Genomic DNA, 14,490 nt, shown 5'->3' with positions numbered 1-14,490 from the left:
CAATCCATTCAGAGACTAGGTATTCTGCTGAGTAGGATTCATCTCCTGACACCTCAAAAATCTCTTTGCCATCTACAAAACAAGTCTTCACCTTGCCGAATTGTCACTCAGTAATATTCAAGCTCAACAGGTGGGATACCCTGCTTGAATTCACCAGCTTAATAATTCATTCTGCCCAATACTAGGCACGGAAACTGCAGTGTGCACCGAGTAGAAGATGAACTGCATTAACTAATGCTTCTTCAAAAACATTTCTCAAGGTGACTCTCACCATCATCCAGAAATAATGGGCATGATGAAATTTTGAATAATATTATGACTATAAAATAAACATCAGGTATGATTTCATACTTTTATTCCCATAAAATCACATCGATTAAATTTTGACTGAGTTTCCAACACTATAAAATTATGAACTTTTCACTTCCACAGCTTTCTGCTAGCAGTGGCTTAAGATTTGAATTATAGATTGTTACACTTATAGAATGCTTTATCAGTAAACAATATTAAGGCTGTTGGGGAAAGAGGCAAATTAGAAGAGCAGTCAGATTAAATAACAACTGTATAGCATAGAACAGGTTATTTTACACTTTGTGGTAAATATATGAATTGAGATAAATAAATACTAACTTCCTTACCTCAAGGAAGATTCTTATGGACTTTGTACACACTACGCCCTTCTTACCACAAATAATATTTTCAGATACTATCTTGAATGATGGCAATTTGTAATCAACAGAACAAGCATCCTAAAAGATTTGAATAAACTGGTTAATACACAAAAAATTAAACACAAAACAAGTCAGATTTCAGCAAAAAAATTACATGCCAAGTACCTGAACTAAAATATATTCACAACTGCCATCAAATACATAATGTTTTCCATCGAAGGTGGTAACATGTCCTTCTCCATGAATCACACAGGTTGACGGACACTTGGCATCTCCAGTGCATTCCCATTTACCTCTAAAGCAAATACTATTTAAATACAAAGTATCAGAAAATTTAAATATAAATTGCATTAAACATTGTCATATTAATTCATAAACATACAACAAAACTACAGTCTACATTATCAACAGATAAAAAAGAAAGAATCCTTTGTAATAACCAGTCCAGATAAAGTAATATGTTCTGAGGTGTTTCAAAGTGCAGCATCAAAAGACAAATGATTCCAAATCAGAGAAGACTAACAGCACAAATAGACAAAAGCTCCCTCAAAGAGATAGGTTCCACAGAAATTCCTAAAGGAGGATAGAGATAGCCGAGCAGAGGTCTAGAGATGAATTCAGGTAGATGAAAGCATGGGTACCAACAATGAATAATGCAAATATGAAATAAGAAGATGGAATTGGCAGAGTGCAGTAATCTTGAAGGTTTGTTGGTGGAAAGAAATATAAGAAGTAAACTCCAAAGGCAAATTGAACAAAAAGGTAAGTTTTTTAAAACTGACCATTGGGTCAGAACATTAAGTATAGGACTGGGAATATGACGTTATGCAGTTGCAGAAAATTATGTTGTTCAATTGTTTAAGAAAAGTTCTAAGAATAAGCCCTGAAATTGTAGGCTGGTGATCATGACATCAGTAGTGGGTAAGTTATTGGAGGTATTCTAACCCCCAACCAGGAACGAGGCTATCCAACCAGGATATTTTGGACAGGAATGAACAGGAATTGATAAGTGATCTTGAAGTAAAGGAGCCATTAGGAAGTAGTGATCATAACATGGTAAGTTTTTATCTACAATTTGAGAGGGATAAGGGCAGATCAGAGGTGTCAGTGTCGCAATTAAATAAAGGAGACTACGGAGCCATGAGGGAAGAGCTGGCCAAAGTTAAATGGGCGGATGTCCTGGCAGGAAAGACAGTGGATCAGCAGTGGCAGATATTCTTGGGGATAATACAAAAGATGCAAAAGCAGTTCATTCCAATGAGAAGGAAGGATTCAAAGAGGGGGAAGGGGCCACAGTGATTGACAAAGGAAGTCAGAGATTGCATAACATTAAAGAAAAAGAAGTATGACAGGGCTAAGATGAGTGGGAATACAGATGATTGGGAAAGTTCTTGACTAAAAAAGCAATACGGAGAGAAAAAATCAGGTATGAGCTCAGTCTAGCCAGGAATATAAAAGGGGATAGCAAAAGCTTTTTTAGCTATGTGAAGAGAAAGAAGATAGTTAAGAACAATGTTGGCCCCTTGAAGAAGGAATTGGGAGAAATTGTTATGGGAAACAGGGAAATGGCAACAGAATTTAATGCGTACTTTAGATCTGTCTTCACCAGGGAGGACACAAGCAATCTCCCAGATGTATGGATGGGCCAGGGTCATAAGATATTAGAGGAATTGAGACAGATTGACATTAGGAAAGAAACTGTGATGAGTAGACTGGTAGGACTGAAGGCTAATAAATCCCTGGGTCCAGATGGTCTGCATCCGAGGGTTCTAAAAGAAGTGGCTCAGGAAATTGCGGATGCATTGGTAATCATTTTCCAATGTTCCTTAGATTCAGGATCAGTTCCTGAGGATTGGAGAGTGGCTAATGTTATCCCACTTTTCAAGAAGGGAGGGAAGGAGAAAACAGAGAACTAACGTCAGTCGTGGGGAAGATGCTTGAGTCCATTATTAAGGACGAAATAGTGGCACATCTTGATGGCAGTAATAGAATTAGGCCGAGCCAGCATGGATTTACCAAGGGCAAATCATGCTTGACTTATCTGTTGGAGTTTTTTGAGGGTGTAACAGGGATGTTAGACGAGGGTAAGCCAGTGGATGTTGTGTACCTAGATTTTCAGAAGGCATTCGATAAGGTGCCACATAGGAGACTGGTGAGTAAAATCAGAGCTCATGGCACTGGGGGCAGGGTTTCAACATGGATAGAAAACTGGTTGGCAGATAGAAAGCAAAGGGTAGCAGTGAATGGGTGTTTCTCGGACTGGCTGGAGGTGAATAGTGGGGTACCACAGGGCTCTGTATTGGGACCACAGCTCTTTACGATTTATGTCAACGATTTAGATGAGGGCTTTGAAAACTATATCAGCAAGTTGCTGACGATACTAAGCTGGGTGGCAATGTGACATGCGAAGAGGACGTTAGGGGAATACAGGGAGACTTGGATAGGCTGGGTGAGTGGGCAGATACTTGGCAGATGTCATTCAATGTGAATAAATGTGAAGTTATCCACTTTGGAAGCAGAAACAAGAGGGCAGAGTATTGTCTGAACGGTGTAGAGTTAGGTAAGGGAGAAATGCAAAGAGACCTAGGAGTCCTAGTTCATCAGTCAATGAAGGTGAATGAGCAAGTGCAACAGGCAGTGAAGAAGGCAAATGGAATGTTGGCCTTTATTACAAGGGGAATTGAGTACAAGAGCAAGGATGTCCTTTTGCATTTGTACAGGGCCCTGGTGAGACCACACCTGGAATATTGTGTACAGTTTTGGTCTCCAGGTTTGAGGAAGGACATTCTGGCAATTGAGGAAGTGCAGCGTAGATTCACTAGGTTGATTCCTGGGATGGCAGGGCTGTCTTACGCAGAGAGATTGGAGAGATTGGGCTTGTACACACTGGAATTGAGGAGATTGAGAGGGGATCTGATTGAAACGTTTAAGATAATTAAAGGATTTGATAGGATTGAGGCAGGAAATATGTTCCAGATGTTGGGAGAGTCCAGTACCAGAGGGCATGGATTGAGAATAGGAGGTCAGTTATTTAAAACAGAGTTGAGGAAGAACTTCTTCTCCCAGAGAGTTGTGAAGGTGTGGAATGCACTGCCTCGGAAGACGGTGGAGGCCAATTCTCTGGATGCTTTCAAGAAGGAGCTAGGTAGATATCTGATGGATAGGGGAATCAAGGGATATGGGGACAAGGCAGGGACTGGGTATTGATAGTGAATGATCAGCCATGATCTCAGAATGGCGGTGCAGACTTGAGGGGCCGAATGGTCTACTTCTGCACCTATTGTCTATTGTTATGAGTGATGAACAGACCTGATGGTCAATGGGGTGCAGAGGTAACCATTCCCAAGCCCCCTCCTGAAAACTACAAACTATTGCTATTGCTATGCTGCTCATGAGAGAGAGAGAGAGAGAGAGAGATGAAACACAGGCAAGAACATCTGCTACAGATAAGAGGGGGAGAGAGACTGTTGATTTACTGTATTTTGACTCTTCCTGGATTATTTACATTCCACTACAAGGACTTTACTTTGCTTGTTAACATTCCTCAGGAGATAGCAGGAGTGGCCTGATTTGATGGATACAGTCATTCAGAGTTGATGGATAGCTGAGTGGGGATAAAAGACAGGTCTGGAGAGATGCCCTTCAGACACACCAGTGGACACTGACTGAGTGTTGGGAACCCACAGAAAGGTGGGGGCTTCAGAGACTGAATCAGGAGATCGGTCAGTAAAGCTCACAGTGCTACAGCAGGGCCGGTGGGGACTTGTGTGTGTGTGTCCACTCATGTCAGAGTGACGAGTCCACCACAGAAGAACGGTCTAGCTGAAGACCAGAGGAGTCATAACTGAATGACCACAACGACACGATGGATTAAGAAAGCAACAAAAAGTTTGCCTGCCGCAGCTGTTGCTGTTACATCTCGCTCGCTCTCTCTCTCTCTCTCTCTCTCTCCAACAATTTCAATACAACAACCAGAACCACCTCAGCATTTATGAACTGAACTCTATACTTTCCTATGACAATTCATTTACCCCTAGACATCGATAGAGCTTGTTTATTATTGATTATTATTATTCCTACACTTTTAGGTTTATTACTGCTAACTTGTTTTATATGTATATTTGCATTTTTCATATTGTATTGTGTAGTTTACTAATAAACACCTTTAGTTTGGTACCACCAGACTCCAATGGATTCTTCTTTCTCTGCTGGTCAGACACCCAGGTACGGGGTACGTAACATAAGGAAATGGCTATATAAGAATTTGGATAGACAAGGACTGATGACAGATAGTCAACATGGCTTTGTGTATGGTAGGTCATGTCTAATTGATCTTATAGATTTTTTATAAGACCTTAAGATATAGGAGCAGAATTAGGCCATTTGGCCCATTGAGTCCATTCCACCATTTCATCACAGCAAATCCATTTTCCTTTTCAGTCCCAATCTCCCCAATCTCCTGCCTCCTCCACCCCCACCCCCCTATCCCTTCATGCCCTGATTAATCAATAATCTAACACCCTCTGCCTTAAATATACCCAGCGACGGTCTCCACAGCCAACTGTGGAAACAAATTCCACAGATTCACCAGATTCACCACTCTCTGGCTAAAGAAATTCCTCCTCATCTCCATTCTAAAAGGACTTCCCTCTTTTCTGTGACTGTGTCCTCTGGTCTTAGACTTTCCCCGCTGTATGAAACACCCTCTCCATTTCCAATCTATCAAGGCCTTTCAATGTTCAATAGCTTCAATGAGGTCACACCTAATTCTTCTGAAGTCGAGTGAGTAGAGTCCCAAAGAGAGCCATCAAATGCTCCTGATACGACAAGCTGGTCAATCTCGGAATCACTTTCGTGAACATTCTTTGAACCCTCTCCAGTGTCAGCACATCATTTCTAAGGGGCCCAAAACTGCTTACTGCACTCCATGAGGCCTCACTCGTGCTTTATAAAGCCACAACATTACACCCTTATGAGGAAGTTGCCAGGAAAGTTGACGAATGCAAGGCAGTGGATGTTGTCTATATGAAGTTTAACAAGGCCCCATATGTGAGGTTGGTAAGAAGATCAGTCGCTTGGCATTCAAGGTGAGGTAGAAAATTATGGTGACACATGGGCTTCATGAGAGAAGCCCGGGAATGGTAGTAGATGGTTACCTCTGTGGCTGGTGGTGTGCCGCAGGAATTGGTGCTGTGTCTGTTGTTGCTTGTCACCTATATCGATGATTTGGATGATAATGCAGTAAACTGGATCAGCAAAGTTGTGGATGACACCAAGATTGGGGGTATAGTGGACAGTGAGGAAGGCTCTCCAAGTTTGCAGTGGGATCTGGACCAGTTGGGAAAATGGGCTGGAAAATGATAAATGGAATTTAATGCAGACAAGTGTGAGGTGTTGCACTTTGAGAGAAAAAACAGGATAGGACAGATATGGTGAATGGTAGTGCACTGAGGAGTATGGGAGAATAGAGAAACCCAATGCATTTTACACATATTAAGAGAAGGAGGATAACTTGAGAGAGGGCGGGACTACTCAAGGATAAAGTGGGGAGCGTTTAGTTGGATGTGAAGGATTTTCCGTGAGGTCCTTAATAAGTACTTTGCTTCAGCATTTACCATTAAGGATGAAGTATATAGATATGCTATAGCTGAGCATATTACTGAGCATGTAAATAAGTCAGGGCATTTTGCGATAAAGGAAAAGATAGTGTTGGGTCTCTCAAATAGAATTAAGGTGGATAGGTCCTAGGTCACAATGGAATATTTCCCATAGGTTCCTAAGGTTGTCATAGCCGGGGTGGTAGTGGGGACAAGCTCACACTGCCTATAAAGTGCTCCAAATGGTGTATGTCTCTAATAGACTCTGAAAACCAAGTTCAACTCTTGGCCTTCACAAGTGGCTTAGCTACTAGGCCTGGTGGAACTGTTTCTACTGAGAAGAGAAGGGGTAAAGGTGGACCACTGGCACCTCAAAACCATTTACTTCATGCAGGTGAGGCTTGTCAGCCTTGGATGGCAGCCCACCTAGGAGAAGGAAAACTCTGATTTTAAACCTCCGCTGCCTTGTGGCCATGCCCACCCATAGGAAAGACTTCAGGAGTAAAACCCAAGGAAGAAATCCAGAGCCGGGGTCCCTAAGTTTGATGTTGTTTACAGCTTCACTCTGGCAACCTCTGCGATGACACTGGTGCCAAGCTGTATTGGCACTTGCCCTTCCCTTAGACTACATCAGTGACATGGAGAGGGGGAGCCCACTGCATGGGCAACAACCGGTTCTTCAAATCTTCTTGTCCAGACTTGCGCCCTGGAGAGGACACAGTCCACCAGGGGTGCAAACCCATGATCCCCTGGAATCGATGGCTGCCTACTATTGAGAGAGGCAAGAGAGGAGATTGCTGGGCCCCTGACCATATCTTTGTGTAGTCTTAGCTAGTGGTGAGGTCCCAGAGGACTGTGGAGAAGCTAATACTGTTCTATTATTCAAGAAGGGAACCAGGGATAATCCTGGAAACTGTAAACCAGTGAGTCTCACATCAGTGGCATGGAAGTTAGTAGAGAGAATTCTTAAGGGCTAGGCTTTATGAGCATTTGGAAAACCATGGCCTAATTAGGGACAGTAGCCATGTTGTGTTTAACAAATTTGATTATGTGTTTGACAAGGTGACGAGGGTGGCTGGTAAAGGTAGAGCTGTGGGTGTTGTCTGCATGGATTTTAGTAATGTGTTTAACAAGGGTCCTTCATGGGAGACTCGTCCAGAAGATTAAGCTACATGGGATCCATATTGAATTGGCTGTTAGGATTTAGTATTGGCTTGCAACAGAAGACAGACAGTATTGGTCAAAAGGACTTATTCTAGCTGGAGGTCTGTGATTAGTAGTGTTCCGCAGGGATCTGTACTGGGATCTCTGCTGTTTGTGATGCACTGTATGTAAGTGAACTGGATGAAAATGTAAACGGGTGGGTTAGTGTGCTTGCATATGACATGAAGATTAGTGGTGTTATGGATAGCATTGAAGAATGGCAAAGAATACAATGGGATATAGATTAGTTGTTGAGATGGGCAGAGAAATGGCAGATGGAGTTTATTTAACCTGACCAAAAGTAGTGTTGCACCTTGGTAGGTCAGATGTAGAGGCAGTACACTCCTAAGGGCAAGATCATTAACAGTGTTGATCAGTAGCAGGATCTTGAGGTCCAAGTTCCTAGCTTCCTGAAAGTGGCTACACAGGTTGATAGGGAGGTTAAGGCATATGGCATTCTTGGCTTTATTAGTTGAGGCATTGAGTTCAATGTTGCAGCTTTATAAAATTCTAGTTAGGTAGACTGCATTTGGATATTGCATACAATTCTGGTAACCCCGCCGTAAGAAGGATACCTAGGTTTTGAAGAGGGTGAAGAAGAGTTTTACCGGGGTTAGGGTGTATGTGCTATAATGAAAAAATGGCCAAACTTGAGCTGTTTTCTCTGGAGTACTGGAGCCTCAGGGGAAATCCGATTGAAATTTGTAAGATTATGAGAATCATAGATAGAGTAGACAGACAATATCTTCTTCCAAGTGTTGAAATGTCTAATATCCAAGAGCATGCTTTTAAGGTGAGAGGGGATAGTTTCAAAAAGATGTGAGAGGCATTTTATTTACACACAGAGTGGTGAGTGTCTGGAATGTGCTGGCTCGGTGGGTGGTCGAGGCAGAAACAGGGACTTTTATGAGTTGTGTATATAGACACATGAATGTGAGAAAAATAGAAGGACATGAACATTATGTATGCAGAAGAGATTAGTTTAGTTAGCCATTTGATTACTAATTTAATTAGTTGAGCAAAATATTGTTGGGCCAAGGCCCTGTTCCTGCAGCACTGCTGTAGGTTCTACATGGAGGGAAGGGGTATGGAGGGATGTAGCTTGGGTATAGGTTGGGACTAGGCATGGTAATAGTTTGGTACAGACATGAAGGGCCTGGTTTCTCTGCTGTAGTGTTCTATAACTCCATCCTATGAGTGATTGGTGAGGCTAAAGTTGGAGTATTGTGTATAATTATGGTCACCCTTTTGTAGGAATGACAGGTTTAAACTGGAAAGAGTGCAGTGAAGATCTACAAGGACATTGCCAAGACCAGAACACCTCAGTAGGGAGAGATTGGACAGGCTAGGTCTGTATTGCTTGGAACGTTAAAGAATGAGGGGTGATCTTACAGAATTTTTTTTTAATTACGAGGGGCACAGAGAAGGTGCATAGTAAGTCTTTTCCTTCGTATAGGAGAGTCTAAAATTAGGAGGTATAGGTTTAAGAAGAGGAGAAAGATTTAAAAGCAACCTGAGGGGGAACTTTCTCATGTAGAGGATGGTGACTATATGGAAGGAGCTGCCAGAAGAGGAGGCTAAGTCACACCCCTCCATGTATCTATCCAAGTGCTTCTTCATTTTACAAGTATTGCTGTATCAATCTGTGGCTCAATGACCAAGAGCAAAGCAAAGGAAATCAGAAGCACTGCAAATGCACAATGAGGAGACAAGAGTCTTTATACAAGTGTGGATTTAGGCAAAGGTTTGAATGAATTTAATTTTGTGCAGATGGGGTGAAGGAAGCCAGATGTGGAAACATTCAGTTAGAGCCACTGCAGTGTGTGGAATGGGCTGCTGGTGACAGTGGTGGAGACAGATATGATAGGGTCTTTTAAGAGACTCCTGAATAGGTACATGGAACTGAGAAAAATAGAGAGCTATGGGCAAACCTAGGTAATTTCTAAGGTCAGGACATGTTCGGTACAGCTTTGTAGGCCAAAGGTCCTGTATTGTGCTGTAGGTTTTCTATGTTTCTATGTTAAATGAATGAGCTGGCAGGAACAGGAAAGTACTTTGCCAACTGATGATACATATGATGAGGAACGCAGCTTGCATTGTTGAGGAACCTGAGAGACAGCTACCCTGCCTTTCTAGATAGTAGAGGGAGAGGGGATTTCTTACGCTAAGAATGAAGCTTTGGTAACCTACAACCACCCAATTGTTAGGTGGTGCATGCTGTTGGATAATAGTTAAAGCTCAGATGGTTCAATGTGACAAAAGTCATCTTCACATGACTCTACTTTCAGCAAAACTATTGTGGTTGTACTCCTTTTCCCCAGTTAACAGGTAACATCCCTCTTGCTTCATGCTGCTATGGAAATGTGTAGTCAGAAAGGTTATCATACTCTCAGCTCTATGCTCACTAATAGGCAATGCTCTACTGCAGGTTCACATGCCTCTGGACAACAATTCAGTCCTATATCATTGTAAGAATATGTAATACCCTGCAGAAGGTCTAGAGCTCCATCTTAAAAGAGTTTCCATGACTGAAGGAATTAATTTACAGTATTTGATAAATGGATTGAAAGAAAAATGGAGGGCTATCTGAGAGCAAAGTGTTCAGTTGATCTTGGAGTAGGCTTAAAGTGTGGCACAACATGGTGGGTCAAAGGACCTATATTGTGATGTACTGTTCTATGTTCTAATGTACTATTAGACATTCATAACTATTTTATGTTCAGTAAATACAACAGACCATTCCTTACCATTTCTGGCATTCTTTCACTATTGACTCCATGGGATGATAATACACGCCACTGAATTCACAAGGACAGTCTTCGGGAAGGACACATTGATCTTTCTCATTCAGCATCATTCCATCTGGGCATACACAGCCAGGAACACACATGGCTGCTAACTAAACAAGAGGAGAACTGAAAATCAGAACAGTTAACTAAATACAAAACATGCAGTAAAATAGAAAGCTAATGACTGGGAAGATTAGAAAATGTGACCAATCTATTTTTGTTTATTCTAACAGGTTTAGGTAAATTATAATGGTAAGTAAATTAGATCATAAATAATAAAGAACATTTACATCAGCCGATGTAAATATTTTTAACTATGTGACAACTGAAAAATTAACGCAACAAAACATAAAAATTATAATGAATGGTGAATGGGCAATTAAGCAGAAAATTAATTTTGTTATCTTGCATGAGTTTGTAGATTAGGGGTTAAATAATCTTATACCTGATAATTAAATGTTTTAATAGTCCAAATGATTTCAGATGATCTGTTAACTATTTCATGAGTATTAGCTGAGTGATTTGAATCTTAAACAAACTGATTCTGCCCCTTAAAAAGCCTTGTTGACTTTGTATGATACATTCTTGCCTTTCCATGTGCAGGTAAATTTTCTCTTAAGATTTTTAAAAGATTTGATTTCTTTGTCACATGTACTTCGAAACATGAACTGAAATCAATTGATTGTGTCAGCAACCAAACACAATCCAAAGATTGTGCTGGTGAAGCTTGCAAAAGTTGCCATATTTCAGGTGCAGCAGGGCATGCCCACAACTTACTAAGCCCAGCCATAAGCCTTTGTATTCTGGGTGGAAACCAGAGTATGAAGAGGAAGTGACATGGTCATGGGGAGAATGTTCAATGTCCTTTCAGAGAGCAACAGAAATTGAATGCTGACTGGTGATTGCTGCCACTGTAAAACACTGTACCATCCTGTATCACTACACCACCATGTTACTGTACAACACTGTACTATCCTCTACTACTATGCCATGTTACTGTGAAACACATTACCATCCTGTACCACAACCACGCCATGTTACTGCAAAACACGGTACCATCCTGAAACACTACACCACCAAGATACTGTAAAACACTACCACCCTGTACTACTACACCACCATGTTACTGTAGAACACTGTACTATCCTGTACCACTACACAACTGTTACTGTATAACACTGTACCATCCTGTACGACTACACTACCATGTTACTGTAAAGCACTGTACAATCCTGTACCAGTACACTTTGCTAATGTAAAAGACTGTACAATCCTGTACCACTACCTCACCATGTTACTATAAAACACTGTACCATCCAGTACTACTACACCAACATGTTACTGTAAAACACAGTACCATCCTGTACCAATGCAATACCATGTTAATGTAGAACACTGTATCATCCTGTACCAACTACACCACAATGTTACTGTAAAACACAGTACCATCATGTAACACTATACCACCATTTTACTGTAGAACAGTATCATCCTGTAACACTACAACACCATGTTACAGTAAAATACAGTACCATCCTGTACCTTGACAACACCCTGTTCCTGTAAAACACTACAATCCTGCACCAACATTTTACCTTTACCACAACACCACGGTTCTATAAAACACAGTACCATCCTGTACCATGATGTTACTGTAAAACACTGTACAATCCTGCACCAACATGTTACTGTAAAACACTGTACCATCATGTAAAACTACACCACCATCTTTCTGTATAACACTGTACAATCCTGTACTACTAAAACAGAATGTTACTGTAAAACACAGTACCATCCAACACCACAACACCATCTTACTGTAAAATAGAGCACCATCCTGTACCACCATGTTACTGAAAAACAATGTACAATCTTGTACCACTACACCACCATGTTACTGTATAACACTGAACTATCCTGTACCACGATGTTACTGTAAAGTACTGTACCATCCTGTACAACATTGTTACTGTAATACACTTTTCCATCCTGTACCATTACATCACCATGTCACTGGAAAACACAATACCATCCTGAACAAACATCTTACTGTAAAACACTGTACCATCCTGTACCACCACATCACCATGCACTTGCAAAACACTACATGATCCTTTACCACTACACTACCAATTTTCTGTAAAACATCCTGTACAATTTACTGTATATCATCCTGTACCACTACACCACCATATTAGTAACTGTTCCATCCTGTACTGCTACACCACCATGTTACAGTAAAACACTATACAATCCTGTACCAATACACCATGTTACTGGAAAACACTGTTGCATCCTCTACCACTACACCATGTTACTGTAAAACACTGTACCATCCGGTACCACTACACAACCATCTTACTGTACAACACCGTGCTATCCTCTACGACTACAACATGTTACTGTAAAACACAGTACCATCCAGCACCGCATCACCATGTTATTGTAAAACATTGTACCAGCCTGTACCACCATGTTACTGTAAAACACGATATCATCGTGTACCACTAACATCGCCAAGTTATTGTAAAACACTGTTGCATCCTGTACCACTACACCACCATTATGGTAAAACACTCTACCATCCTGTATCACTACACCATGTTACTGTAAAACACTTGTACCATTCTGAAACACAATGTTACTGTATTGCAGGGTACCATCCTGTACCATGACAAAACACTTACTGTAAAATACTGTACAATCCTGCACTAACAAGTTACTGTAAAACCATATAACCATATAATAATTACAGCATGGAAACAGGCCATCTCGGCCCTTCTAGTCCGTGCCGAACGCTTACTCTCACCTAGTCCCACCTAACTGCACTCAGCCCAGAACCCTCCATTCCTTTCCATATACCTATCCAGTTTTTTTTAAATGACAAAATCGAACCTGCCTCTACCACTTCTACTGGAAGCTTGTTCCACACAGCTACCACTCTCTGAGTAAAGAAGTTCCCCCTCGTGTTACCCCTAAACTTTTGCCCCTTAACTCTCAATTCATTTCCTCTTGTTTGAATCTCCCCTACTCTCAATGGAAAAAGCCTATCCACGTCAACTCTATCTATCCCCCTCATAATTTTAAATACCTCTATCAAGTCCCCCCTCAACCTTCTACGCTCCAAAGAATAAAAACATAACTTGTTCAACCTTTCTCTGTAACTTAGATGCTGAAACCCAGGTAACATTCTAGTAAATCTCTTCTGTACTCTCTCTATTTTGTTGACATCTTTCCTATAATTCGGTGACCAGAACAGTACACAGTACTCCAAATTTGGCCTCACCAGTGCCTTGTACAATTTTAACATTACATCCCAACTTCTATACTCAATGCTCTGATTTATAAAGGAAATCAGACCAAAAGCTTTCTTCACCACCCTATCCACATGAGATTCCACCTTCAGGGAACGATGCACCATTATTCCTAGATCACTCTGTTCTACTGCATTCCTCAATGCCCTACCATTTATCCTGGATGTCCTATTTTGATTAATCCTACCAAAATGTAGCACCTCACACTTATTAGCATTAAACCCCATTGCCATCTTTCAGCCCACTCTTCTAACTGGCCTCAATCTCTCTGCATGCTTTGAAAATCTACTTCATTATCCACAATGCCACCTATCTTCGTATCATCTGCATACTTACTAATCCAGTTTACCACCCCATCATCCAGATCATTAATGTATATGAGAAACAACATTGGACCCAGTACAAGATCCCTGAGGCACACCACTAGTCACTGGCCTCCAACTTGACAAACAGTTATCCACCACTACTCTCTGGCATCTCCCATCCAGCCACTATTGAATCCATTTTACTACTTCAATAGTAATACCTAATGATTGAACCTTCCAAACTAATCTTCTATGCGGAACCTTGTCAAAGGTCTTACTGAAGTCCATATAGACAACATCCACTGCTTTACCCTTGTCAACTTTCCTAGTAACCTCTTCAAAAAATTCAATGAGATTTGTCAAACTTGACCTTCCACACACAAATCCATGTCGACTGTTCCTAATCAGACCTCGTCTATCCAGATAATTATATATACCATCTCTAAGAATACTTTTCATTAATTTACCCACCACTGACGTCAAACTTAATTGCTAGTTTACTCTTAGAACCCTTTTTAAACAATGGAACCACATGAGCAATATGCCAATCCTTCGGCACCATCCCCATTTCTAAAGACATTTGAAATATTTCTGTCAGAGCCCCAGCTATT

At 41.1% G+C, this 14,490-nt stretch overlaps 1 protein-coding gene across 1 annotated transcript in view; it reads right to left on the bottom strand.

Annotated features, from left to right (window-relative positions):
* The window catches only part of LOC132397524 (mucin-6-like), a 262,599-nt gene that overhangs the window by 66,378 nt on the left and 181,731 nt on the right, over nucleotides 1–14,490 (bottom strand). The window contains exons 12-14 of the mRNA XM_059976355.1: nucleotides 10,219–10,370; nucleotides 837–978; nucleotides 639–749 (exon numbers count right to left, since the gene is read on the bottom strand). Of these exons, the coding sequence (XP_059832338.1) occupies nucleotides 639–749; nucleotides 837–978; nucleotides 10,219–10,370 (405 nt within the window). The remainder of the gene's footprint in view (nucleotides 1–638; nucleotides 750–836; nucleotides 979–10,218; nucleotides 10,371–14,490) is intronic.

This window comes from Hypanus sabinus, chromosome 7 (assembly GCF_030144855.1).
Source record: "Hypanus sabinus isolate sHypSab1 chromosome 7, sHypSab1.hap1, whole genome shotgun sequence".
Taxonomy (NCBI): domain Eukaryota; kingdom Metazoa; phylum Chordata; class Chondrichthyes; order Myliobatiformes; family Dasyatidae; genus Hypanus; species Hypanus sabinus.
This window is presented reverse-complemented; position numbering and strand designations above follow the sequence as displayed.